The sequence below is a fragment of the Aspergillus karnatakaensis genome (assembly GCF_047715665.1).
Source record: "Aspergillus karnatakaensis strain CBS 102800 unplaced genomic scaffold BJY04scaffold_2, whole genome shotgun sequence".
NCBI lineage: Eukaryota > Fungi > Ascomycota > Eurotiomycetes > Eurotiales > Aspergillaceae > Aspergillus > Aspergillus karnatakaensis.
In genome coordinates, this window is record NW_027395714.1 from 426,756 (window position 1) to 451,318 (window position 24,563).

At 50.1% G+C, this 24,563-nt stretch overlaps 12 protein-coding genes across 12 annotated transcripts; 6 read left to right on the forward strand and 6 right to left on the reverse strand.

The window, feature by feature from the left end:
• Positions 1-13: 13 nt before the first annotated feature.
• Positions 14-1,229, forward strand: BJY04DRAFT_44333 (SMP-30/gluconolactonase/LRE family protein). Its single transcript, XM_073720399.1, has 2 exons — positions 14-757; positions 827-1,229. The coding sequence occupies exons 1-2, from the start codon at positions 66-68 to the stop codon at positions 1,131-1,133; spliced, it is 999 nt and encodes a 332-aa protein (XP_073576781.1). The 5' UTR covers positions 14-65; the 3' UTR covers positions 1,134-1,229.
• Positions 1,230-1,661: 432 nt separating this feature from the next.
• Positions 1,662-2,840, forward strand: BJY04DRAFT_212936 (uncharacterized protein; the record flags this gene model as incomplete). Its single annotated transcript, XM_073714734.1, has 1 exon — positions 1,662-2,840. The coding sequence occupies one exon, from the start codon at positions 1,662-1,664 to the stop codon at positions 2,838-2,840; it is 1,179 nt and encodes a 392-aa protein (XP_073576782.1).
• Positions 2,841-3,130: 290 nt separating this feature from the next.
• Positions 3,131-4,404, reverse strand: BJY04DRAFT_212937 (zinc-dependent alcohol dehydrogenase family protein; the record flags this gene model as incomplete). Its single annotated transcript, XM_073714735.1, has 5 exons — positions 3,131-3,252; positions 3,310-4,063; positions 4,115-4,183; positions 4,237-4,307; positions 4,365-4,404. The coding sequence occupies 5 exons, from the start codon at positions 4,402-4,404 to the stop codon at positions 3,131-3,133; spliced, it is 1,056 nt and encodes a 351-aa protein (XP_073576783.1).
• A 636-nt stretch (positions 4,405-5,040) lies between these two features.
• BJY04DRAFT_227223 (sugar porter family MFS transporter) lies at positions 5,041-7,021 on the forward strand. Its single transcript, XM_073718586.1, has 5 exons — positions 5,041-5,158; positions 5,209-5,723; positions 5,783-6,030; positions 6,089-6,421; positions 6,476-7,021. Exons 1-5 carry the CDS (start codon positions 5,048-5,050, stop codon positions 6,904-6,906), a joined length of 1,638 nt encoding a protein of 545 aa, XP_073576784.1. The 5' UTR covers positions 5,041-5,047; the 3' UTR covers positions 6,907-7,021.
• A 377-nt stretch (positions 7,022-7,398) lies between these two features.
• Positions 7,399-8,431, forward strand: BJY04DRAFT_227225 (oxidoreductase; the record flags this gene model as incomplete). The annotated part of the gene is made up of 5 exons (XM_073718587.1): positions 7,399-7,474; positions 7,527-7,585; positions 7,647-8,021; positions 8,093-8,290; positions 8,348-8,431. 5 exons carry the CDS (start codon positions 7,399-7,401, stop codon positions 8,429-8,431), a joined length of 792 nt encoding a protein of 263 aa, XP_073576785.1.
• Positions 8,432-9,449: 1,018 nt separating this feature from the next.
• BJY04DRAFT_176944 (nucleophile aminohydrolase) lies at positions 9,450-11,106 on the reverse strand. The gene has a single exon (XM_073709546.1). The coding sequence runs from the start codon at positions 10,417-10,419 to the stop codon at positions 9,517-9,519; it is 903 nt and encodes a 300-aa protein (XP_073576786.1). The 5' UTR covers positions 10,420-11,106; the 3' UTR covers positions 9,450-9,516.
• BJY04DRAFT_176947 (protein transporter TIM17) lies at positions 11,107-12,623 on the reverse strand. The gene is made up of 4 exons (XM_073709547.1): positions 12,153-12,623; positions 11,888-12,086; positions 11,678-11,832; positions 11,107-11,615 (listed from the first exon to the last, which is right to left on the reverse strand). The coding sequence occupies exons 1-4, from the start codon at positions 12,219-12,221 to the stop codon at positions 11,574-11,576; spliced, it is 465 nt and encodes a 154-aa protein (XP_073576787.1). The 5' UTR covers positions 12,222-12,623; the 3' UTR covers positions 11,107-11,573.
• Positions 12,624-12,797: 174 nt separating this feature from the next.
• BJY04DRAFT_44369 (RBR family RING finger protein) lies at positions 12,798-14,180 on the reverse strand. Its single transcript, XM_073720400.1, has 2 exons — positions 13,207-14,180; positions 12,798-13,151 (listed from the first exon to the last, which is right to left on the reverse strand). The coding sequence occupies exons 1-2, from the start codon at positions 14,082-14,084 to the stop codon at positions 12,833-12,835; spliced, it is 1,197 nt and encodes a 398-aa protein (XP_073576788.1). The 5' UTR covers positions 14,085-14,180; the 3' UTR covers positions 12,798-12,832.
• Positions 14,181-14,257: 77 nt separating this feature from the next.
• On the reverse strand, positions 14,258-16,822 carry BJY04DRAFT_204590 (putative C6 transcription factor; the record flags this gene model as incomplete). The annotated part of the gene is made up of 4 exons (XM_073713512.1): positions 14,258-15,000; positions 15,057-15,961; positions 16,020-16,536; positions 16,603-16,822. 4 exons carry the CDS (start codon positions 16,820-16,822, stop codon positions 14,258-14,260), a joined length of 2,385 nt encoding a protein of 794 aa, XP_073576789.1.
• Positions 16,823-18,809: 1,987 nt separating this feature from the next.
• BJY04DRAFT_44402 (uncharacterized protein) lies at positions 18,810-20,827 on the forward strand. The gene is made up of 2 exons (XM_073720401.1): positions 18,810-19,256; positions 19,327-20,827. Exons 1-2 carry the CDS (start codon positions 19,077-19,079, stop codon positions 20,683-20,685), a joined length of 1,539 nt encoding a protein of 512 aa, XP_073576790.1. The 5' UTR covers positions 18,810-19,076; the 3' UTR covers positions 20,686-20,827.
• An 860-nt stretch (positions 20,828-21,687) lies between these two features.
• Positions 21,688-22,946, forward strand: maiA (maleylacetoacetate isomerase MaiA). The gene has a single exon (XM_073720402.1). The coding sequence runs from the start codon at positions 22,182-22,184 to the stop codon at positions 22,872-22,874; it is 693 nt and encodes a 230-aa protein (XP_073576791.1). The 5' UTR covers positions 21,688-22,181; the 3' UTR covers positions 22,875-22,946.
• Positions 22,947-22,950: 4 nt separating this feature from the next.
• On the reverse strand, positions 22,951-24,410 carry fahA (fumarylacetoacetate hydrolase FahA). The gene has a single exon (XM_073709548.1). It carries the CDS (start codon positions 24,295-24,297, stop codon positions 23,002-23,004), a length of 1,296 nt encoding a protein of 431 aa, XP_073576792.1. The 5' UTR covers positions 24,298-24,410; the 3' UTR covers positions 22,951-23,001.
• Between the last annotated feature and the right edge of the window lie 153 nt (positions 24,411-24,563).

The window sequence follows — 24,563 nt, forward strand, 5'->3', positions numbered from 1 at the left end:
TCACTGGCTATGAAGGCTATAAACGCCCTCCCCAGTTAGATCATTCGGTAATAAGTCCGAGCATCATGTCAACTTCAAACTCGTTTGTTGTCCACAGCGACCGGTTTCGCGTCATCATCGGTGAGGGACCGACACTTGAGCTGCTCGCCGAGAACGAATCATACCCTTTCGCGCACGAAGCTGGCGTTTTTATTGCGGAACGCAATGAACTCTTCATCACCAGCAACCGTATTCAAGATCCTTCAGGCGAGCAGCGAGTCCAAATAACCAAGGTTCTGCTTGACAAGCCTAGTTCTACCGGGCTAGTGACATGCGAAGAACTATCCGTTCCAATTGTCATGGGCAATGGGGGAGTCAATTACCATGATGGCATCCTTGTATGCTCGCAGGGATCTATGGAGGCGCCTAGTGGGTTGTACTACATGCATACCATGCCGCCATACACGTCTACGCTTCTGAAGGGCGAATTTTACGGGCGGCCGTTCAACTCGGTCAATGACGTTGTCGTCCACAGTGACGGTTCAATATGGTTCACAGATCCAGTTTACGGCTACGAGCAAGGGTATCGGCCAGCTCCACGATTGCCAAATCAGGTTTATCGGTATAACCCGATCGACGGCAGCATACGAGCCATTGCAGATGGGTTTGGGAGACCAAATGGCATTTGCTTCTCGCCAGATGAGAAAGTGGTTTATATCACTGACACGGACTGGATCCATGGTGACGGCACTACCGACGATACCCGTTCTTCCTCTATGTGAGTTGTTCTTTGACACCTGCAAAAAGCTCAATCCCTTATCCCGCATGAGAGCTAACAGCCTCGCAGCTATGCTTTCGATGTCGTACATTATCATGGCCAGCCATTTTTAACAAACCGCCGACTATTCGCAATGGCCGATAACGCAATCCCAGATGGGATCAAGTGTGATCTGGAGGGAAATGTATATAGCGGCTGTGGCGATGGAGTCAACGTTTGGTCTTCTGGAGGAGACCTCCTTGGGCGGATTCTGGTAGAAGGGGGCGTTGCAAATTTCTGCTTCGGAAGAGACGGGGAGATGTTTCTTCTGAACGAGCATCGATTGTGGCGAGCCAAACTAAAAGGGAATGTCAAAGGGGCTCTTCTTGGTGTATGATCATACTATATACTGGGGGTATGGACTTGTTTACATCATATTTAAGATCCTAATAGAGACAGATCTATGGAAAAATCATCAACAATTAAATTTCCGACAAGTACCGCTTAATATCCACTCTTCTCTCCGTCATTGGTTTATCAGTTAGGTACGTCCCTTAGTATATTAACTCATTATTATGCGAGAAACTTGGTTATTAGTTATTGGTGAATTGAGACTTAAGCCGGAGAAAATGTCCTACTGTTTCTTAGACTGCAGGCAGTCATCAAAACACAGAGGAGCGCATTGAGTTACGGATGTCAGAAAGCCATTGCTACCTAGGTAGGATCAAATGCCTGAAGGGTTGCATCACCTGGATGGTGGATGTGCTGTGTTGTGTTGTCAGGACAAACACAAGCTGATTCTCGACCAACCTGTGGATGCACCATTTCCAACAGAACCTGGAATCTCTCACCCTCTTCTCCTTTCCCCTCCTATCCCAATTCATCTTCTTTTACGCTTAGTTTTGTCGCTAACTGAACCTTCATGATGGCTTCCATCAGAATAGGCGAGATCTCTCGGCCTGGGCCAGACAGCTCTACTAAGAAAGAGTCCATCAGCAACGTCAAACACTTATCTTCCTACAATTGGATCGAAGCCGATGCCTCTACTCCGACCATTGCAGTACCTGGTAGCCCTGCTTTATGGACTCCTCCGAGCGCTCTCCAGCATCAAGTCAAGAAAGACTCTGGCTTCATCTATATCGCCCAAAATGCAGCCCGCCACCCTGAGAGCCCCCTCGAACCTCTTTTCCGAGCCCTTTATCTCACGAAACCTACATTCGATATAACTTCAGTCTCTCTTGTGACTGATCGCAACAACATCCGCAAGCTTTTGTCGTTCGTTAATCCCAAGCTAGCCAGGTTTGGGTTGGAGCCCTTCACTATCGAGGTTGAGGTCGTGAACAACACCGCCATCTTCTGTCGTTCAGAGACCAAAACGCACGAGATAATTGCTGCGCACGAGTTCATAAGATATGGTCACGAATTCGAGAAGGCATACACGACGGAACAGGTGGACGGCAGTACGGGCCATCACAGGATCATCTCGTACCAGCTTGGTGACATGAAGCTCGTGGTGCGCTATGAGACAGATGGATGCATCGCGACGTCCTTGGAGAAGACATCTGCCGCCATAAAGCCCCGAGCTTCGGTCAATAACGAAAATATCGCTGGCATGCTCAAATCCCTTTCTCTCTCTTCCGCCAACAAGCCTACCTACGCGGGCTCGTACAAGTCAGCCCTGAAGATCAAAGAAGAAGGCCGAGTCGTACCAATCGAATCCACTCTTGAGATCAGAACACGTACTTACAAAAAGCTCATTGAGGTCGACGAGGTCCTCCCTCAGATGTGGTTGTCGCAGACACCGAATCTCTCCCGGGCTTATCACAGAAATGGTTCATTCGAACGCCCCACAGTCGAGAACATTGCAGAGAACTTGATTGCATGGGAGGATGCACACCAGGCGGACATCAAGAATTTGGTCGCTGTCATTAGGCGTATCATCTCCGCGGTCAAGGAGTGCGGTGCAGGTGCCGTTGTCAAATACGATGCTGAGCTTGACAAACTGGTGGTGTGGAGAGGCGAGAATAAGGAGAGGATGTTGCCTGAAGACATTTACTCGAAGTTCGAGGTTATAGAACAGGCTAGACTGCTTAGAGAAGTTTAATTGGAGTTATTGGCCTCCAACCTTTAAGTAGCACAGGATGTACTTTACTTTTCTCCCGCATCGTAGTATTATTCTAAGCTATGCTTAGAGATAGGATAGTGGGCCAATTACAGGATTTGAGATCTTAACAACCCCAATCGCTAGACAAAGAGTAAACATCGTAGAGGGGAGGACGGCGAGGACCTTGAAGACCAGGCAAGTTCACTTGCAAGAGGGCTCTGCTTGAGTTCTAAGCTTTCTACACACTGGACTCCTCGTTTGCGACACACATTCAATTATGCGAGACATCGCTAGTCAAACACAATGGCTGCCTTAATGACCTTCTTCGTCCTCATTGCGTCCAAGCATTCTTCCCACTGCTCTACTCGGAAGGTTTGATTAACTATGCCGTTGACACGAACCTTGCCGGATTCTAGTAGGTATCAGTTAGTCCCTAGGATCGTCTTCCCAGAGCAACAAGTAAACTTACCGAGATAAGCGATTGCTGCTGGAAATTTGTTCATCTCGCTGAACGATCCGAGAATTTGGATTTCGTCCTTGAAGATTCTATTCGGAGGCAACGAAACTCGGTCATCGTCGTTATACACGCCATAGACGACCAGCTTTCCTCCTTTGCGAACAAAGTCGAGAGACCTCTCCAGTACCTGGGCACTCCCCGTTGCCTCGACCACAATGTCAAATCCATAAGGGTTGGCCTTCTCCAGTTTCTCAAGCACAGTCGCCGACGCGTCTTTATTTCGTGGAAGATCTATATACTCATCTGCAGCATCAAGAGACCTTGCAAGCTCCATCTTGACCCCCGCTGGTGCCGCCACAACAACATGACATCCTCCGTTCAAACGCAGCAGCTGCGCGAGGACAAGACCAGTGGGGCCAGCACCGAATAACAACACTCTCGAGCCCATGTCCGGTGCGATCTTATCAATCCCGTGTGCTGCGCAGGCTGCAGGCTCTATCAGTGTTGCGTCAACATCCGAAATACCTTTGATATGGAATACCCTTTTCGCTGGGTAGACGGCGTACTCGGCGAAGCCACCGTCAACCATCACACCGTGCGCAACGAAGTTCTCACAAAAGAGCTCGCTCCCGCGACGACAATGAAAGCACTCGCCGCATAGCTCTGAGTTATCTGCCACCACCCGATCTCCGACAGAAAATCCCTTCACTTTCGAACCAAATGCTGCCACCACACCGACGGTTTCGTGACCTGGAACAACCGGAAACTATAAACTGTAAGGCACCATTGACGGACAACCTAGTCTGTCTAGACCTACCTGTGCTCCGAACTCTCCATCGTGAATATGCAGATCGGTGCCGCAGACACCGCACGCTTTGACCTTGATCTGTACGGCATCAGCTCCTTTCAGCCCTTTCAAATGAGACAGGAAAACAGTACCAACAAGTCATTCTCCCTAACATCCGGAAGGGGCTTGTCAACGACACGCGGTTCCCTAGCAGCAGCATACTCTATCCAGCCAGGTCAGTGCATCCATAGCCGCCATGCGCTCCTTGGGGCCACCTTACCTAGCGCCTTCATCCTAGGAGGAAGGTTGAAGGCAGTCATCTTCGCAAATTCCAAGACTGAACCAAGATTGACAGAAAGTCTGATTGAGGAGAAAGTCGCAAAAGAACTGAGAGCTGCTATCTTAGGCTGTGCGATATCTTTATCCGAGGTACAACCGATCAGTCTGGAATGAACAGTAGCCCCCGCCCTTTCGCTACTCGAAACGCGCAGCTATTCTTGACGGAATATATGACGACAGAACTCCAAGGCCGGAGGGTCCGTGAAACCAGCGTCCTCCCCGAGCTTTTGGAGAAACGTGCTTGGTTCAGGATTCAAGTTTCATCTACCAAAAACCAGTGCCTGTCCAATGAGCTTCCAACAAGCCATACCTACTCGTCTCGAGGGACAGTCGATCTTACTTAGCATGTCGTCTCGAGTAAGAGAGTTTTGTTTTTCTCATTTTGGTGATGGAACAGGAGATTAGTGGATACCCAAGCCGCAACATCGTCATCTCACTTGCGCGACTTTTGTTCCGTCCCCGTGGGGAAGCTAAACCATGCGGCAGATTCCGGACATAGGACTGACTATGTATCGTGCAATTGTGGAGCACATATATAAACATGTATAAACCCATCATATCTCAGCCCGAGCTATACAGGTCAGTTAGCTGATATTCTTTTCCCTCCCTTCTATCCCGTGAACGATGGGATTTCTTGAGCACCTCAAGCCTTCGGGCGGCCTCCGGGGAGGACGGTTGACCTTTTGGTTTGCTGTTGGATGTGGTGCTGACATGGCGCTCTATGGTTACGATCAGGCAAGCTTTAATACGCACGCCACCCGGAAAGTGTGCTAATGAGTGTTTAGGGAGTATTTGGTGGTGTCGTTATCTCGCCGGACTACCTTCGTGTGCATGATCTAGAAGGTCCTTCGAGGACCAATGTTCTCAGCACCGTCACGGCCATCTACAACGTCGGATGTTTCTTGGGCGCCATCATTGCTACCTGGCTAGGTGGTAAGCTAGGGCGCAAGAGATCTGTCATTTTCGCCATTGCTATCATGACTGTCGGGGCAGTCCTCCAAACTACTTCCTACAGTATCGGCCATATGATCGTTGGACGAATTGTTTCAGGAATTGGAAATGGAATAAACTCCTCTACTGTACCCGTCTGGCAGACTGAGACAGCTCCGGCCAGGTTGAAGGGAAAGCTTGTTATTCTAGAGAATGCTCTCTTGCTCGTTGGCTTCTCGATGTCAAACTGGATCAATTATGGTATCGCCTTCGCTGACGGCCCTGTTGCCTGGCGGTTTCCTCTGGCTTTTCAGTTGGTCTTTATTGTCATCATTTACATGGTCGTACCTTTCCTCCCAGAATCTCCCAGGTACGTGCAGAGCTTACTCTTGTTTTGTACTCGCCTATACTAACATTGTCTGCCTCTAGGTGGCTCATCATCAAGGGACGCGACGATGAAGCGTTGAAGATCTTGTCAGATATCGAGGACAAGCCCCAAACGGACCCCTTCGTTCTATCTCAACTGCAGAGCATTAAATACGCTGTCGAGTACGAACGCAGCAATGGTATGAGTTGGGGCGAGCTTCTTCGAGGACGCGGTTCGAACAAATCTGGTACCAAGACGATTCGTCGTCTTATCCTTGGAATGGGCACCCAGTCTATGCAACAGTTTGCAGGTAGAAACAACCCTGCCTTAACTCATACCAGACATTGCTAACTTACTTGCTATAACAGGCATTAATGTCACATCTTATTACATGCCGACAGTGCTAACGACATCCGTTGGATTAAGTGCGAACTTGGCTCGACTCTTGGCCGCCTGCAACAGCGTCCAGTACCTGCTTTGGTCTCTTCTTGGTATTCGTCAAGTTGACAGATGGGGACGTCGCAATCTCATGATCTTCGGTGCAGCAGGGCAGTGCTTCTGCTACATCATCATTACCGCGCTGATTCGATACAATGAAATGCCTGGTTATCCGAATGCACAACAGGTTGCATCAGCCTCGGTGGCATTCTTCTTCCTCTACTATGTTTTCTTCGGAATTGGGATGCAGGGCGTGCCGTGGCGTAAGTATCTCATTCTCTTTATCGTTGTTATAAGGATCTGACGTGGTCATACAGTGTACCCGACTGAGATCAATTCCCTCACCATGCGAACAAAGGGTGCTGCGATCGGAGCTGCAACAAACTGGATTCTAAACTTCATGGTCGTGGAGATTACACCTATCGGTATTCAAAATCTCGGCTGGCGCTTTTACATCATCTGGATTGCCCTTAACGCTGCGATGGTACCGGCTATGTATCTTTTCTACCCCGAGACCGCAGGTCGAACTCTTGAAGATATGGATGAGTACTACCGAACCAATCCACCTCTCCTCGTATTTCGTGACAAGGAAGCTATCTCGCTTAAGAGACCAGAGAGGTACAGGCTCAAGGAAGAAGAGGTTATGCGCAAGAACGAGTTCGCTTCCGTTGAGCCTACGGCTGGAGAGATTCCGGTTGAAAAGGGTGAGAGTGAGCATGTTCACCACCAGGAGAATGTGGCCCACTAGGGCATTATGGGTTTTTGCTGGCGGAATTCAATTCTTGATAGGTTTGGGTGGTGATCTTGGTCTGGTTGTTGTATCCTAGAAGTACATGGTAGATTAAAGCTATACAGCTTTCGCGAAGTCTCTTTCATCAACAATCTCATCTGTATGTTCCTCTCGAGCTGGGTAGCAGTACAGGTTAATCCCAAAGATAAAAATCATAGTTCACCCTGCAGATTGGGCATCTAAACTGCCGGCACTCTTACTTGGGTATCTCGAACCCCTTCCGATCTCTGGAGCAGCCCCGAGACGATCAAGGTGGATCTATTTGCAGATATACCCTCGAGCCGACAGATCAAGTGATCTGAACTGAGAGGGACAAGCTTTGTTGATACTCTTTACACACACATCTGGCTGTTTAAGCATCTTGAACTTACTATATAAGAAGAAAGCAACAATGTAGGTCTCGTTTTCCAATATCCTTTTGACGAGCTTTTACAATCACCACCTCGCACAATGGTTCTCTTCAAGCCTGATGACTCTCCAGCTCCCAAGCTCTTTGACCTGACCGGCAAAGTAGCTGCCGTAACCGGTGGGTATTACCTATCTTTACTCTCTGTCATTTTCTGGCTTACAAAAGTTAGGCGGCGGACGAGGCATCGGTCTATCCATCTGCAAAGCCTACGCAGAAGCAGGAGCACAGGTAATGCTCACATTCCCAATCAACACAAACCCTCAACAGCTAACCAAGGATTCTCAATCAGATCGCAATAATCTACAACACGACCACATCCGCCCCCGAAACAGCCACCTCCCTGTCCAAAGCCTACTCGACAAAATGCGCCGCATACAAAGCAGACGTCACCAAGCCAGACGAGATTTCCTCCGCAATCGAGCAAATCGTCGCCGACTTCGGTAAGCTAGACATCATCGTCGCGAATGCCGGGATCTGCTCCGAACACGCGGGAGAGGAGTACACCCCCTCCCAGTTCCAGGAGATAATGGACGTGAATGTCAACGGAGCATATTATACCGCGCAGGCTGCGGCGAGAGTTTTCAAGAAGCAGGGGCACGGAAATGTGGTGTTTACCGCGTCTGTTAGTGCGACATTGGTCAATACGCCACAGAGACAGGCTGCTGTGAGTTTATCCTTCTGCATATTTCTTTCTTAGGCGCCAGAGTTGGATACGTCTCTAACTACGAACAACAGTATAATGCCTCCAAAGCCGGGGTCCTCCAGCTAGCCAAGTCGCTCGCCGTGGAATGGGTGGACTTTGCGCGAGTCAATGCCGTGTCGCCGGGGTATATCGAGACTTCAATGATGGCGTATGCGGCGCCGGATATGGTTGAAAAGTGGCGCGCTCAGGTCCCGGCCAGGCGGTTTGCGTCGCCGTATGAGTTGAAAGGGGTGAGTCTTCATTCTCTGGATGAGCAGTTGTTATCGTGTGTTAATGGTATACTACAGGTTTATCTCTTCTGTGCGTCGGATGCGTCAAGCTACATGACCGGGTCGAATATCGTTGTTGATGGAGGTTTCTCGTTGCCTTGACTATTATTTTTGTTGAACTACAAGCCTGATAAGATGTTACTTCGGTAGTAAAATAAGAGCTGAGTCTCTTGTCTCGACTTTTTATTACTTCCGTAGGGGTTCGAAACAAGGAGAATTTCTGGTAGATCTTTTGCTGAGGCGCATTAGTTGTAGCTACTGGCTAGTTACTGTATGCATATAGAGCTCGAGTCCAGAAAAACAAGGCCATTCAAACCCTTAACCGAGCAGAAAGCTTGGGGAAAGCAGCGCGCTAATCCAGCTCAAGTCTAGCTGAATCATGAATGGATGCTCTTCCCCAGAATTGTCTCCACTGTCCTGCCCTCGAGACGAGGCAGGCGCATGATTCAGGTACTCTGTGCACAGTCACTTCGTGCTTTCGGATATGCTGTAGCTCAACAAGGATTCTTCACAAGTTGCCTTGGCTGAAACCGCATTTGCTGTCAATATCACCCTGTGTACTCTAGCGGCGAGGCATCTCGTCACTCTCTGCACAATGAAGCTGCGTTTCATCAAGGCCATTCTTGGACTATGCAGTCTGCTCCTTCACAAGATCTGCGCACTTCAATCTTTTCCATGGCCATTGGTCATTGGTCATTCGCAAATTCCGTCACCACTAATGTTCAAGATCTTCAGTGTAGGTGTCTATCGGTTTCCGTCCCCTATCGATGATGAGCTCGATGTAAACTGGAAGCCAGGTGGCATAGATTAGAGCTACTGAGGCAAATACCTTCAGCGGATTTGGCAGAAGGTTCCCTAACTCATTTGTGGTTGCATTTTAACGGAACTGACTAGGCTTTCATGGTATATGGCGAGAATCTGCAAAAATTCATAGTCCTCGGGTGCGCCGGTTAACCCCATCTTTCCCTTAGATGAGCCATCAAGATCTTCAGAGCCGCTCCAGTGAAGAATAGTGAAGCTGCAGAGCATAGTCATAGCAAGGCTCTTGCCTGTATCATTTGAAAACTTCTAAGTCTCAAGCTTGAAAGGGGGAATTTGAGCTTTGAGGATGTCTGGATTGTATCTATGCTCTCTATATACCTGTGTCTATGCCGGTCAGCCATCACCGGCTCTATCCAAAAGAATCATCAATATGGTTCTTTGAACACCATCACTCTTTCAATCTCGCTGCCATGCTCATCCTCCTCAATCCAAGCGCGAAACATGCCCCCGCAATTGAAATCAAAGACCACCTTACCTCGACGCAGGTCCGAGAACGATGGCGAGCGATCATCGTCAAACTCGGCCTCGATTCCAATAATGCCGCCTACTCCTTCATTCGTTTTGTTCCATCTACGTCCAGCAGATTGTTGAAGCTCGCCATCCGCACCCGCTACAGCGGTAACAGCTTCAGCGAGAGTGACCGTCTTCTGAGAATACCGCACCCTAGCGCACGCCGTCCGAGCAGCAGCAGTACGCAGGAAGGAGTCTCCATTTCCTGTTCCTGAGACGGCGACCGCTCGTCGCTTCCGCGATGGGTACTTTAGCTTTCGATCACTGTATGTCGGACGTGGAATCAAGCGCGTATTCGGGGTTTGGGCAGGCGAGGACTCAAAACTGTCTCGCAAAAATCGAGGCAGAGCTGGTAAACAATCCCCAAGAGTCATGTCCCAGATAGACTTCGGAACGGCCCTAAATAACTGCCTGTTGTCGGATTGTGGCAGGTTCACTAAGCCTCCAGATTGGTCCTCGAATGAAGAACTCAGACTATCAGCTTCCACATCCCATGCTTCAGCCCAAAACCCCGCCCCAAGGGTCGGTGTATCGCCCACCCTCCCTGGAAATTTATTCGTCAACCCACCCGTACTCGTTGCAACAGCCAAATTCCCCCACTGATCCAAACAAACACACCCAACAGTCCCCTGGCTTGGATAGGAACGATAATCACCCCCAACAGTCACCTCAGGCTGTGCCTCCGCGCCAGCCCCCTCAAGGCCCCTCCAGGCCCCTCCGATGCTCCTCCCACCTCTGCCTAGTCCAGAACCATGCATCCGGCTTAAACTCCAGCCCCCATTTCTCCGCTAGTTCCTCAACATAAGGACCGACAAGCTGTGAATGCATATTTCCACCTTCGCCGTCAACCACATCCCCATTCTCATCCTGTCCGATGCGGAGAAGGACCTCTTTCGCTAAATGAATCGGATGTCGCACGTTCTTGATCCCGATTACACCGGAGCCGCGCTTCAGAGTCTCTGCGTTGTTGGATACGTCGTATTCTCGTCTAACGGAAGTGACCATCACCGAAGCTTCCATCTCGATTGTCCCGGCGGAGGTAAAGACGCTGCCGCGCCCGCAATTGAAGAGCTCGTCGTCTTCTATGAGTGAGACCGCATGGACGGCAGCGTCGAGAGCAGAGGCGCCATCATGGAGGAGGTGTTGTGTAGAGCGAAGGTAGGAGAGGAGGGAAGCGTGGTACTTTGCGTAGAGGTCTGGAGGGAGGGTCGAGCCGTGGAGGGCGCCGGCGCCGCCGTGGATGATGAGGGTTGGTCTGAATGTTGGGGTCGGGACCATGCTTAGGCTGTCTATCATCATATTATCTGTTTTCTAACTTGATCAGTAGTATACTTATTCCGATGGGATTGCGTTGTGTTTTGTTCCGATTGTTTAGAGTGACGTTGGGTTCGGGGGCGGCAGCCTGGTTGACGATCACGCGAAGCAAGGCGAAATGAACGTCGAGATGGTGTCAGCGGCAAATCAATAACAATAACCAGCAATACTCGAAAAAGCAAAGTCCACGGCAGAACCCGAGCATCGCATTTATCCTGGTATTGGCAATATAGTAATGTACAAGAATTAGAAAAACATATGGTAACATGTTCCCGGTCGCCAATCGAGGATCTGCGTCAAACAAGACGGACCTTCTTTTCGCCTCCCTGAATTAAGGAGAAAAGCAACAATGCAAGGCTGTATAAATCCAAAAGAAATCGCCGGTGAGAACCAGTTCTTTAGGCAATAGATTGAGGGGGGAATAGAAGCGGGCTTCGAAAATAAAGAACCTCTATACCATGCATCCTGAGAATATGAGCCAGACAGACCTAACACCGGAGAAGAGAGATGTAATGTGATATAATGTAGCAGGGACGTTTATGGGCATACAGCTGGACGCGAGGAATCGTAGGTTTTTAAAGATCGGCGGTTCGATCGTTTAAGCGACGGCTTTGTCACCTGAAGGAGGTGCGGGGGGGAGCTAGTTCGACGAAGAGTCAAATCAAATCCACGAGTATGGCTAGAATGTTCGAAAGGAATTACCTCTAGTTTTGTGTTGTCGGCCATCATCCTCTGGAAACCAATACCAACACCCTCAATGACAGCCAGGAAGACAGCGCACATGATGGCAGAGTTCCTGGCAGCCTTGACACCACCACGGATGGCCAGAGAGCCACCAGTGAAGAAACCAGCAATGACTGAGTCCGTATTAGCTCAAGCTCCGTGGGCCGCATTACACCCAGAATAACATACTAGCATTGTAAGGATCCTCCTTCTTCCGAATGCCCTTAATCGCGCAGTCGTATGTTGAGAATAGACCACCCCAGACACCGAAGTTACCACCAAGGACGGGCGCGCGCGCCTTGATGGCTGTGATGGCTCCTATCCGTCGCTCGCCGTAGGGGCTGTTTCGGTATCCCTTAACACCGTGCCAGACAGCACCACCAATAGCCTAGAAGACAACCCTGTTAGATCCAGATACAATCCATCAAGCGGACTTCAGCCGGAAAAAACCTACACCCATACAGAAGGCACCGCCGAAATCACTCAGGGCAACCCAGGGGCAGGGATCTCTGGAGTGATCCATGTTTTATGTGTATATAGTATGCGAAGGAAAAGGATGAGGTTGAGTTGAATGCGGCGAGAGTCGAGGAACAGCTTCGTCCAGCTTAGCTGTTTGGGTCAAGGAACGTCACGGAGGCGAATCGGGGGAGCTTCGAAGCGCGGAGGTAACGCGAGGGAAGTCGATTGTGAATGTCTCCAGATAGACGACAAATATCGGGAGCTATCGAAAGCTAACCGACCGGGTTATGTGATTGTAAACGGCAAAAAACTGGGGTCGCGATGGAGAACTGGCACTTCGCATCATCTTTTAAGTTGGAAGGCTTTTTTTCGCCTCAACGTGACTTGGTAGGTCACGTGCTCCTGTCAATCCCGGGAACTCCCTTTGCCTCAGGCAAATTTCCCATTTACCCACGCTTGTTTCTTCGTATTGGGCTGTCTTTCACGAAAATCCGGAAAATGCAGGGTTATTTATAATTCCCGTTCTTTATCACTCTCAACAAAGATATCTCGATATACAGGATGCTTCAATCTACTACGCCCACGATATGGCCCAGTTTGACTAGTTTAGCCGGTCATCGTGAATGCCGTCGACACATGCATTGGAGCAAGTCACATTCTCATGTTCAGGCATGCTCATTGTTGAACCAATCGACGTAGCCAACACCGAGGGCATATCCTAAAGGGACACTGACGGCATCTCATGATAGTTTCCCGATCTCTGTCGTCACACATATCACACATGAACGAGGGTCCAGTTCTCTCCTCGCGCACAAAGTTTGACGGGAGGTGCACACATCTCCGGTCCTCATTATTTCTATCTGGATCGTGACGACGATGTTCCCTCTGAAATTGCCCTCGTCTTTGGTGCCAGCGTACCTCATCGGTACTGTTGCATCTACAAGATTTCCATTTCGAGCCGCAAAGGTAGCAGAACTGGGCTCCGCACGAGCAGCTGTGCTCATTTTAGTAAGGATATTTCAGTACAAGAGGTGACATGGACAACCTACTGTATGTGGAAACAGCCTTGAGTCAACTCCACCACGGCCCGGCACGAGAAGCAACGCTGCCAGCCTCTTTGGGTTGCTAGTGCCAGTGTAGCTTGGAGTGCTAAGTCCCCCGGGCATTTATTGTCAGCGAGGTAGGGGCCTTTACACATCCGGCATGTGTGTGCCAGGCAGTACGGGCAGGTCGCTCTATCTGCTTTGATGTTCTTGGGATTTATGAACTTCCTGCAGTCCTCTTTACTGCAGTATATCCTGTCGGTGGTTGAGAACTCCACTTCGGCATTCTTGAATGACTCCATTTCATGCTTTGACATCACTGCTTCAATGTTAAACACAGGAATAGGCGCACCACAGCACTTAGGTGGAAATAGATTTTCGTCCATCCTGGCTCTCTCAAAAGAGTTTTTGAGGCATCCGAGACACCAAAGGTGAGCACATCTCAAACGACGACTGCGGCAGGCCCAGACAGTGTCGAAACAAACACAGCATTGAGGCTTTGATTGCAGCTTGATTCCAATCACTGTTTCCTCTTGTTGAATGTGTGTCACGTCCCGATCCATTTCATCGAACCTGGCACCATTGCCCCGGGTCTGGCTCTGGAATATTGAATTACTCTCGGAGCTATTCCCGGTACCAAGCAACTGTGTCATCACCGCCGAAGGCTGATGCTTTCCCATTTCGCGTTGTTGTGTGAGAGTTGTGAGTGTCTCTGCGTTTAATCCGAGAGCGACGCCGACGCCCAGTAAGTGATCAATTGACGTTTTCAATTCATCAAGGAAAGTCGATATAGCGAGTTCCTTGTCCGGTAGCTTATCAGCCCGGTGCTTTCCCTTCTGATGGTAGTGATATGATTCGATCTCATGATCGGCAAAGCCACTCATATTGATATGTAACAATATGGACTACTGATGGTCGTGATTGTTGATGTCTCGAGTGACTGAGATTCGTATGTGCTAACCGTGTAGGTGCGAGCTCTGTCATTTCTCGTTTTCTGCTCCGTAATTATAGTTGAAAATTTCCGAACCACACAACTATTAAAGTTTTCTCCTTGATTTCACGGAGGTAAGTTCCAGATGAAGTTCAGAGCGCCTCCCTCATACGCTGGGAATTGTCCTCCACTACTAATTCCGAAGGGAGCCATTGATGGATCGAATGGCAGAGAAAGCCAGTCGTCCGCAGCAAGATCATTAAATGAAGGCACAAACCCCAAATCAGGCATTGTTTGCGTGGCAGAAACATCCATTGTTGGTGTGCTACCTTCAGTGTCGGTATTTTGCAGCGGCCCCAAGGAAGAACGAGCGGTACACCCATGGCTTCTTGTTACCTTGGATGACGAGAGCAGGTTTCGCCTCAAACGCGACACATGGGTTTCCAACAAAGCAGCATAGCGCGTACTCAGGTGAATGTCGTCTAGTGCATTAGACTTCAAGGCCTGTATACAACGTTCGAGGACATCCAAAGACTCGCGTAGCCGAGCATGGCGTGTGCCAATACTCAGTGCCTTCATTAAGAAGATGGAAGATGTTGTGATGCGAAGGAACACACGAATGGGAGAGAACTTCAGGGCCCCTGTTTCACCCAGCTCGGTCACCTTCTGCAATATCTGGCAACATCCTTCGATGACTTCTTGAATATACTCGAAATCGACTGGGTCAATATTTGTCGCACGGATTTCAACGTTAGGGTTACTGTCCGCGACCACACGTTCAACAACAGCTTGCATACCAATTGAATGGGTATAAGCTCGAACAAAATGGTACTCTATAAAAAGGTCGTCATAGAACTGTTTCTGGAGCACTGTAGTATAATCAGTCGACACAAAGATCGGAGTGTAGTACCAGGAAACGCCATACCTCCGGGTTTAAGATGCTCCTCCTTCCATTTCAGTAGAAGAGGGCGGAAGTGGTCTAAAAGATCAATGTAACGTCCGCTATGTAATTGCTGTCGGGCAAAGTCGGCTGAGGGGAAAAACATGTCCGTCACGGATTTCGCAAGCTTAGTGAGTTCCATCCAAGAATCCATAAATGATAGCCATTGGTCGCTATACTTCCTCAAATCCCTGGTGGTTTGTCGATTTAAAATCGCATGGTTTAAGCTCTGTGGCATCAATGAAACACAGCCTATCCGCCATGCAAGCTGGTTGATATACACGTATAATAAGCGTTGCACTCGCTGTCGTCGAAGTTTGATCTGCTCGCTCGGTATACAGCCTTGATATGCTGTAGCCCAACTCTGCTTTTCGTCGTCAATCTCATAAATCTCCAACTCGTGGGAAAGCGAAAGTGCGGCGCCAAGTAACATCCAGGACATTTGGTCGGATCTTTTGGCAGGCTCAATTAGATCCTCTAGGAACCGATTCTTAGACGAGCCATCCTCATCTCTAGGCTGAGGGGCTCTGATGATCAAGTCAGAATCCCACCCATCGCTTTCGGGAGGAAAGTGCAGAGATCGAGGATGCCACTCCGACATCAACAAAAGAGCCTCGATTGTTCCAATTCTTCGGAGTTTCGAATTTAAAGCCCTCTCCTGCCCGAACATAAGCCGTGTGACCAGCTGTTGGCAGTGCTGCCAGAGTCGATGATGGATGAAAAAATTCCTTGACTCGCCGCCAGGCCCGGGTAAGATATGATACCGAGAAGAGAGCATCAAAATCGTGCAGCATAAAATCGGGTCACAGGTGATAAGTTCGCGATGATGCTGGTGGTCTGCGTAGAAATGAGTCAAGATTGGTGACAAGGAGGACATATTCTCGAAGAAGCTAGTAGATAGACTGTTTAGATGCGCTCTTCGCGGTCTAGCATATACTCCACACTTACAGGTCTATCAGGGTGACGGCTTCCCTAGATGTAAACCATCCCATCATGACGAATCGACATGCTTCCCAGATGCCAAGCACTTCTTGCGTAGCAAAGGATAGTTCAACCGGATGAATGGTCTTAGAAGGCACATCAGGCGTAGCTGCTGAGTAAGGACCGAATGAACTTCCACGGCCGACTCCGTAGCTTGTGCTATTTGGTGTGTTTCGCGAGTGCATTTCTTGATCCGCTAAGTCAACCTCTTGCCTGTGAGCTGCTGCCTCGAAGAGTATGTTAAGAGCGTCATTCCCACTGGAAACAACAGTGCGCATCATGGAATTATCCAGAGTAGATGTCGACTGATGGCGAGTGTGCGAGCCCTCTACATGATAAGGTTGATTATTCGTATGCCCATTGGCATTGCTGTCCAAAGCCCGATCACGCTGGCGGATCTCTTGCTCCTCATCACCAAGCCGAGCCTTACTAGACAGCTTCCTGCGTGCATTGGGTGTGGAGGCATTATCCTCTTGTGAGTCTGCTCCACAAACATCCGTCAGTGATTAGAAAAAATACACGCATAGGTCTCAACCACCGGATAACCGACCTCGCTTCTTCTTCCTCTCCCAGGCTCTCGACTCGCTAAAAACGCACTGTCTCTGCTCTCTCCGGCATTTAGCACAAGGTGGACCGATGGGAGTCCCATCGGAATGTTCACCCAGGTCGCATTTAGCCTTCCTCTGCCGACAGGGAATACACGCCTTGTAGGTGCGCTGGTAGGTCCGCTCCGACACGTTTCCGGGCCGCGAGGAGCTTCTAGCTTCCATCTCCAGCCGCTGGAGTCAGCCAAGAATCATTGTAGGTGGAATTTGGCATCAATCATACGACTTCAAGTCCACTCGAGGCTGAGTGAAACCGGGGTAGTTGGTGCTTTCCTCGATGGTGTTGGCGAGAGACGAAGGTGGTGGGCGGCTGGGAAACACCCGCAACTAGCCGAGGATCAAATATCCGCACCCGTGGACCTTGTCTGCAGTTAGGTATCTGGCCGCGAAATATGAGACTGCGCTTTGAAAAATTACGTGTATAAGGCTAATCACATTCACCTCACCTCGAAATCAAAACCGATCAAAAAAAAAAAAAAGAGTAAGGAGTTCTAAAGATCGGCCAAGACAGGAACCGAACCTGCGCACCTCTCCAGCCGGAGATGACTTGCCTTTACTGCCTTAAGCCTAAGGTATCGATTCGAAGGATAAAAATAGGAGATTCCAGACCATGCCCCGGGCCCGGCGTACAAAAACAATCTCCGAGAATGATTATTGCGCTGAAGTCGAGATTTGTTTATATAGGAGCTGCTAATCCGATTTCTTAAACAGCGGTAGAAGTAACGAATGCAATATGGTACTCAAATCCATGCACTAGTTAGGTGTATATCTCTCATGGCGAATATATATTCGCGCAGGAAGTCGCAGCACAATTACGGTCTTTGAAGAAACTATTCTGTCCTTAAAGAGTTGCTACGTAGTAACTACGGCAGTTACTTGAAGGACTTGTACTCGAAGCCCTCTTATTGTTATACATAGTGTGAACGAAAGCTTGTGGGTTGTGTTCTGGTTGGCTCTTCCTCCCTCATGCATTTAAAGACTTAGAGCAATCGCTGAATATGTCTAGTATTAGCTGAGAAACCAAGAGATTACTATTTGCCACACCTTAATCGTCTTCTACTGCAAGGTCCCTTGCTATCTAGCGCCCGTGTGGTGGCTTGACAGGAATACCCACCCTGTACATCCCTCTAGATGGTATCTCGGCATAGGGCTATGAGAGTAGCGCAAGGACCTGAAGGCTGATGCAGCCCGGTGCATGGCAATATCTGAATAAACTACCCCAAGTGTGAAGGTAATCATTATGCAATTATGCGCATATCACCCAACAGTAGCGGAAAAATAGCGGACTTGAGTAGTTAGGCGATCTGCTGCCCAGGCCAGGGGAGCAATGACCATGCCTTCACGTGGTGTCTGGTGGCGTCATATCTATATCGTAAGGTAGGCTAGCTGCTTAAGGTTACATTGATGCCGACCCCGTGGAGATATGCAGAAGTCTGAGCGAGAGCCACTTCGAGAAGTCACCAGTAAATCAGCGGCTTTATCGGGGGAGGATCGCCAGGGATTCGTCTAGCAGACAGGGCACTCCACAGAGTGCAGATATCTCTAACTCCATAGAGTTAGCCCAGCCTTCTTTATTATATTGTGGCTGAAATCGGTAGCAATTGGATGAACGATGGAGCGAGTTGCAATTTCGAGGGGCAAAAGGCTTGTTCCAAGACAAAGCAAGATGGTGACTTTCGTGAGGGTAAGCAGAAGAGATTACGAGACTTCCAGAAAGGCACTGGAAAGTGAGATCAATAGCAACTGACCCATCGATAGCTGCAACCCGCAAAGGCCAATAATAGGAAAAAACATGCAGGTGTTGAGGGAGTTCACCCGCGTGTTCGGTTCTATAGAAGTGGGTCCAGATTGGGCTCTGGAGTCTGGTCACTGGTGAGACCCACATCCTTGGAAGGAGGAGTTCTCTCGGAGCCGACGCCACGGCCGCTTAGCTTTGGTGCGAGAAAGAACTGCACCGGCCGAGTCTTACTGGGTTGGTATCACCATATCACATGAGGGGGGGTCACTTTCGGCCGGAGAGCTCTCTGGTTATTGGTGGCCATTACCACCGAGCCCGAGCCTGCAGAGGAAATCAGGATAAAACATTCTGCAAAAAGAATCTGGTTGGGATACTCGCAGCCTAGTAAGGAGTAGCGTTCGAGAAATCTCTTGCTGGTCCTGCAGACTCAGCCTGATCGACCGTTGCCCGGAGGGTCTGGAACATCCACTCATCCTTTCCGTCGGACTATGTACTCCTGGTAATAATGGTGGTTACCCATTGTTGTACTCTACTCTGCCTGAGAATTCCAGAGTCCCTATTATTTAAGAGCCATCCCTCTCGCCACCACGGCGTAGTCCCAAGTCTTTTGAAAATATTTTCCCAAGGAAATGACTCTCTAGCCAGGCACCGAGCTTGCCACCCCCGGACAAAAAAAAGAGCATGTTGTTTGCCAACCTGCCTGAGGATGTACTGTGGTATATCCTCGCCACCAACTTCGATCGAGATTCCCATACCCTGGCCGTGCTGGCCTTGCTCAGCAAGAGATTCAACCGAATCACGACACCTATCCTGTATGCGCATGTCACCTTGGGTTTAGACGAGGCCGATGAATCCCGCAAGGTATGGTGACCACCCTGCCGACTGTATCAAACCTGTTCTGATACTGAAATTGATACTGACACCACCCAAGGTACGGCGCTTTATCATGTCTGTGTTTTCCAGCCCGTATCTCGCACAATGCGTACGGTCGCTGGAGCTCAATCAGCTGTCATGGTCTTCTCACCAGTCGCTCTCACGACGCCGCGTAGAGCTCGTGGAGCGAATGAAGACCGGCAATGTTCTTGGTCGGCCGGACAGACTGGACATGTTCAAGCTCGTAACTGTGGTTCGGCGGCTCCCGCTTCTGGACACGCACAAGCGCAAATGGTGCACCGAGCTCCAGGAGGTGGCCCCCAGCCTGGACTCCTTGATTGCTCTTGCATTTGTGTTTCTGCCGTCTCTGGAGAAGCTAGAATCCAATTGGTCTCAGGATCCGGCCTTTATCTGGCACATGTTGCCGCAAACTGATACGAAAAAGGTAGAACCGTCGCCTACGCCCCTTGTCTTGAAGAGCTTGACCCATCTCAAAATCAACTCCGAATCGCCCTGCGGCGACTCCTCCGAAATACTTCCTTTCCTCCACATGCCCTCGCTGACCCACTTCTTCGCCAGCAACTGGGGGCCCATCAAACGCGATGGTTTGGAAGCCGGAGGCGACCTCCAGGCTGTGAGTCCCGCGAGTTCTGCGAGCTCTCTAAGTCTTGACAGCGGCAGAGGATTAACAGTGTCGCCGATCGCGCACCTGGAACTCCGTCATTGTCACTTTGATCTCTTCAGTCTGCGAACCATCGTCAGACGCTGTCGATCGGTAAGAACCTTCATTTTTCATCGTGATTGGGACCCCCGCGTTTCCGTGAGGCTTTCTGGCAAGTCCATCATCCACGCGCTCTATCCGCTTATGGACACACTGGAAAACATCGCACTCTCATTCGAACCGGGACTTTACCTTCATCAGGAAGGGGAGATTTCACCCCTGGATTTCTCGCACTTCCCCGTCCTTACCAGTATCCACGTTGCTGCTGGTTACCTCGTCCACAACCCCGACGATTTCGATTCCTCTGAATCCTCAGACTATCGTGACTCGCAGGACCGACGACGAGCCGTCGATATCCCTCTTTACGATCGGCTTCCGGAATCGTTGGAAGTATTACGCATCACTGGATTCAGCACCCTGGCTCAAGCGCAATTTCTTATTGACGATTGCTACCGTGTTCTCCAACATCGTGATCGTTTTCCTCGATTGCGTGAGCTGTCTATCGAGGCTCCCTTCGACGACCCGAATACGGCGTTTGATACGAAAGCCCTTCACCGAGAAGCACGCCGCGCGGACGTGCTGCTTCGAAAGATTGATAACACGGATACCTTTGACGATGATTACGATTTATTCACGGATGCAGGATACAACTGGGGCATGAACGGCGAATTCAGGTGGGGTACCAAGCTTTTTTGAAGGAGACCGACGTGATGGCCCGATGTGACGGCCAGCCACGACGGTTCAACGCAAGCAGAGTCTTGTGAGGGGATGATGATTTAGCGTTTTTGTGTGATACGAAGTCATGACCATGAATGTGCACGGCAGAATAATTACAACCGGCGATATTATATCGCTCCCAAGGCTGATGCGAGGCTCGATGGCTGGAGGTCGCCGTAGTGCGTTCGAAAATTCGAACGCAAGGCCCAGTCATCCCCGAAAAGCTTAGTTGCGGGCCTTGGAGCATCATCCATAGCCCATTTTAGTCCGGCGACAAAGGTGAGTACAGCCGAGTCGACATTTTTTGACCCTTTGGGATGAACGATGAACGATCTGGCAAGCGTATGAGCGAGCCGCCCATTACTTTTTTACGATGCTCGCGGGGGATGTAGGGGTCTACTCCCAGGGGCTGTTCGAGTACGAGCATCAATCGAGCTACAGCAGTTTTGAACGACAAGAGGCAAGTGTTACCCCATCCCTGGTCCATGACCCACCTGGCAGCGGTACGATGCCACTGCGCACGCCGTTAGCAACTCGTACCGGTCGTCTCGGTCAATGCACGACCTCGACGTAGACATGAAGGGGGGAAAGTGGCAACCTGGAGGGTGGACGGTGCCCGGTGGTCCAAGGTAAGGGCAATTCAGTCCAAAGTGATTGCTACGGACGCGTTGGCTGATTAGAAGAACTACTAAATAGCCCAAAACCCCCTCGACCCTCCATGCTACCCTGATACCCCGTTAACTATCGAGCCTCATGATCTTGACAACCAGTTGTCGACCCAGCGCGTCCGTTATCGATCCGCACACTTACATCCTCAATGGCGTTCCTGTTACGCTGCCGTTTAAACACCCGTTCTGGGGTTTCATTCGCCGAGGTCCAGGTCATGACCTACCACATACTTGAAGGTTGAACCCGCGCAGCGGCGCCTTATGGCATACACGGCTGCTGAATAGTATACTTTAATGCCCAAAGGGCATTGCTTGGCTCCCCCCAAGCGTTTAGGTACTACTTGAACACGGACCAAACCTCTATCTAGGGTAAGTAGGGCCCCAGACTCCTGAGAAAGTCGCGGAAAGTCGCGGGAGTTTGCGCGCCCAGTAGCGGATATTGACCCACGGAAGTCGTTCCGCCACCTCGTTCAGCCATTTCGCAGATCCACACCGGGGTAGTTTTGATGCCACAGTATGACTTCAGAGTCTACTTGAGTTTTTGTGTAAACGGCCAATTATCAAGCTCATCATATAGCCATCCTGTCAAGACAGTTATTCCTAGCCAACCAATTTCTTCCTACGGAAGTCCTAGCCTCTTGAAGCCTCTATACACCTGCAGGTGGCATACCAAGCGGCCAGGATCCTAAATAGCCGGACTGTACCCAGAAAAGCTCCCAGGAACCACTGTCCCCCCCAAAGCTATATTCTTTAAATTAATACCAAGTACGCAAACCCGCGGGAAACAAGACCATCAACATCACCAAAATGACCACCCAACCTCGAGTAACAATAACTCTGCACACCTACTTCCGCTCCTCCTGCTCTGCACGCCTCCGCATCGCTCTAGCCCTCAAATCACTCCCTTACACCTCCATCCCCGTCAACCTCCTCAAAAACGAGCAGGCAGATCCCAAAAATACATTTGTCAACCCCTCCGCCACCGTTCCAACTCTGATAATCAATTATCCTGAAACTTCGGAGGAAAAGACGGTAACGATAACCCAATCCCTCGCCGCACTGGAGTATCTCGAAGAAGCATTCCCGGATACCCCACGCCTCCTCCCACCTCTCTCAAACCCAGAAAGCCGTGCTTTGGTCCGAACCCTCGTCGACATCGTCTCCTGCGACATCCAACCTGTAACGAACCTCCGGATCCTAAAACGCGTTGCTCCGTTCGGCGTGGACCGATCCGCATGGTCGAAAGAGCTTATCGAAGATGGGCTGCGTGCTTATGAGTCTATCGTCAGGCAATTTGCGGGAAAATTTAGTGTCGGTGATGAGATTACGATGGCCGATGTCTGCTTGATTCCCGCAGTCTGGGGCGCTGAGAGGGTAGGCATTGATTTTGGGAATTTCCCGACCGTTAAGAGAATTGCGGAGGGGCTGGAGGTGGTTGAGGCTGTGAGGGAGGGGCATTGGACGACTCAGGGGGATACACCAGAGGAGTTTAGGAAGTGAGTTGGGAGAGGTGTTAGTTTACCTAGTGTGGCCGGCTTCAATCTTCTTATTTGGTGGCTACGAGATGGGTTCAGGATTCAATAGTATGACGAATCTATATTTTCATCCTATCTCATGAATAACATAACTAGAACTCAAGCTTCACAGGAGGCAAAATTGTCCCCACGCAGTCCCCAAAGCCTACATAGTTCCCTTCGGTTCCAGCAGCACCACGAAGAACAACCGTATCCCCGTCTTCCAAGAACAACCGCTCGGAGCCATCCGCGAGCTTGATGGGGTTCTTTCCGTTTGTCTGCTCAAGGAAACTACCTTCAGTCTGGCTCTCTTTGCCGGAAATGGTGCCGCTTCCCAACAGATCGCCTGTGTTCAGGTTACAGCCTGTAATAGTATGGTGGGCCAACATCTGAGGGAAGGAGTATAGGAGGTTCTTCGCGTTACTGCGAGAGATCAGGGTAGGCTTGCCGCCGGCATTGGTAACTTCCACCTCGAGCGGGATGTCGTAGGCGTTTTCGGCACGCTTCTCGCGGAGATACGGCAGAAGTGATTCCCTGTTACCAGGTTCTAGACCTGATGTGCGGAAGGGCTCAAGAGCATCAATCAGAACAACCCAGGGAGTGATTGTTGTGCCAAAGTTCTTTGCGTTGAAGGGGCCGAGAGGAACGTATTCCCAGGCTTGGATATCACGCGCGGACCAGTCGTTCATCAGCACAACTCCGAAAATGTGGTCTTCCGCTTCGCTGATATGGACGGGCTTTCCGAGATCGTTCGGTGTTGATACAAAGAATGCCAGTTCTAGTTCGATATCGAGCTTCTTGCAAGGAGCGAATGTCGGAACTTTAGGGTTTGCAGCTGGGTTGGTCAGGATCTGACCATTAGGACGGTGGAGAGGTGTGCCGGAGGGAACCACAGACGAAGCACGTCCGTGGTAAGCGACGGGAAGATGGGTATAGTTTGGCTGCAGAGCGTTTTCAGGTCCACGGAACAGGACTCCAATATTGTATGCGTGATTGAGGCCGGCATAAAAGTCTGTGTAGTCACCTATCTGCAGAGGGAGATGGTTTGTGATCTCAGACAACGGCAGTAGAGCATCCTTCTGAAGGGATGCATTGTCCTTGAGAATTTGAGGAAAGGGAGTCTCTGTGCTGAAGACCTTCTGGATGTATTCGCGCACTTGCCGGTGCACAGGTCGACCGAGAGCTGCAAATGCATTCAGAGTGGGCTGACTGAAGACATTCAGATGAGATTGAATGTCGGGGAGCTGGGAAAAGCCACCGGATGAGGCGAACTTGCTCAAATCCAAGGCATAGTCACCAATCGCAACGGCAGGCACTCGCGATGCGACCTTTGATGAGGAAATGATGCCGAATGGAATGTTTGCCAGAGAGAACGGCGAGTTTTTTGGGATCTGTAGCCAAGACGCCATTGTTATGTGAAGAGCGGAGGAGTTAACAGAGAAGATGGGAGAGATAGCCTTCGAAACAGAGGACAAAAGAAGAGTTAAAACGGAGTCGACAAGAATTGCGCAAGCAACAAGAACAGAAGGGATTCCGTCGAAGGAGGAGTAGCAGCGGAAACAAGCCGCCCCCGCTTATTCCCGGCTGTTGTCCATTTCCTTGCTTTCCCCTCAATTTCCGCGCTGCCCCTCACGGTCCGGTTCTACTTGACGTGACAATTGTCGTGATCTCGCCG

What these genes read in the sequence shown, in the direction of transcription:
- BJY04DRAFT_44333 (XM_073720399.1), top strand. Translation starts at nt 66, where the DNA reads ATGTCAACTTCAAACTCGTTTGTTGTCCACAGCGACCGGTTTCGCGTC. An exon ending in GATACCCGTTCTTCCTCTAT is followed by an intron (nt 758 to 826) that starts GTGAGTTGTTCT and finishes ACAGCCTCGCAG; the next exon opens with CTATGCTTTCGATGTCGTAC.
- BJY04DRAFT_227223 (XM_073718586.1), top strand. Translation starts at nt 5,048, where the DNA reads ATGGGATTTCTTGAGCACCTCAAGCCTTCGGGCGGCCTCCGGGGAGGA. An exon ending in TTCCTCCCAGAATCTCCCAG is followed by an intron (nt 5,724 to 5,782) that starts GTACGTGCAGAG and finishes GTCTGCCTCTAG; the next exon opens with GTGGCTCATCATCAAGGGAC. An exon ending in GATGCAGGGCGTGCCGTGGC is followed by an intron (nt 6,422 to 6,475) that starts GTAAGTATCTCA and finishes GTGGTCATACAG; the next exon opens with TGTACCCGACTGAGATCAAT.
- BJY04DRAFT_176944 (XM_073709546.1), bottom strand. Translation starts at nt 10,419, where the DNA reads ATGCATGGTTCTGGACTAGGCAGAGGTGGGAGGAGCATCGGAGGGGCC.
- BJY04DRAFT_176947 (XM_073709547.1), bottom strand. Translation starts at nt 12,221, where the DNA reads ATGGATCACTCCAGAGATCCCTGCCCCTGGGTTGCCCTGAGTGATTTC. An exon ending in GCGGTGCCTTCTGTATGGGT is followed by an intron (nt 12,087 to 12,152) that starts GTAGGTTTTTTC and finishes GTTGTCTTCTAG; the next exon opens with GCTATTGGTGGTGCTGTCTG. An exon ending in GGAGGATCCTTACAATGCTA is followed by an intron (nt 11,833 to 11,887) that starts GTATGTTATTCT and finishes ATACGGACTCAG; the next exon opens with TCATTGCTGGTTTCTTCACT.
- BJY04DRAFT_44369 (XM_073720400.1), bottom strand. Translation starts at nt 14,084, where the DNA reads ATGAGTGGCTTTGCCGATCATGAGATCGAATCATATCACTACCATCAG. An exon ending in CAAGGCTGTTTCCACATACA is followed by an intron (nt 13,152 to 13,206) that starts GTAGGTTGTCCA and finishes AAATGAGCACAG; the next exon opens with CTGCTCGTGCGGAGCCCAGT.
- BJY04DRAFT_44402 (XM_073720401.1), top strand. Translation starts at nt 19,077, where the DNA reads ATGTTGTTTGCCAACCTGCCTGAGGATGTACTGTGGTATATCCTCGCC. An exon ending in AGGCCGATGAATCCCGCAAG is followed by an intron (nt 19,257 to 19,326) that starts GTATGGTGACCA and finishes ACACCACCCAAG; the next exon opens with GTACGGCGCTTTATCATGTC.
- maiA (XM_073720402.1), top strand. Translation starts at nt 22,182, where the DNA reads ATGACCACCCAACCTCGAGTAACAATAACTCTGCACACCTACTTCCGC.
- fahA (XM_073709548.1), bottom strand. Translation starts at nt 24,297, where the DNA reads ATGGCGTCTTGGCTACAGATCCCAAAAAACTCGCCGTTCTCTCTGGCA.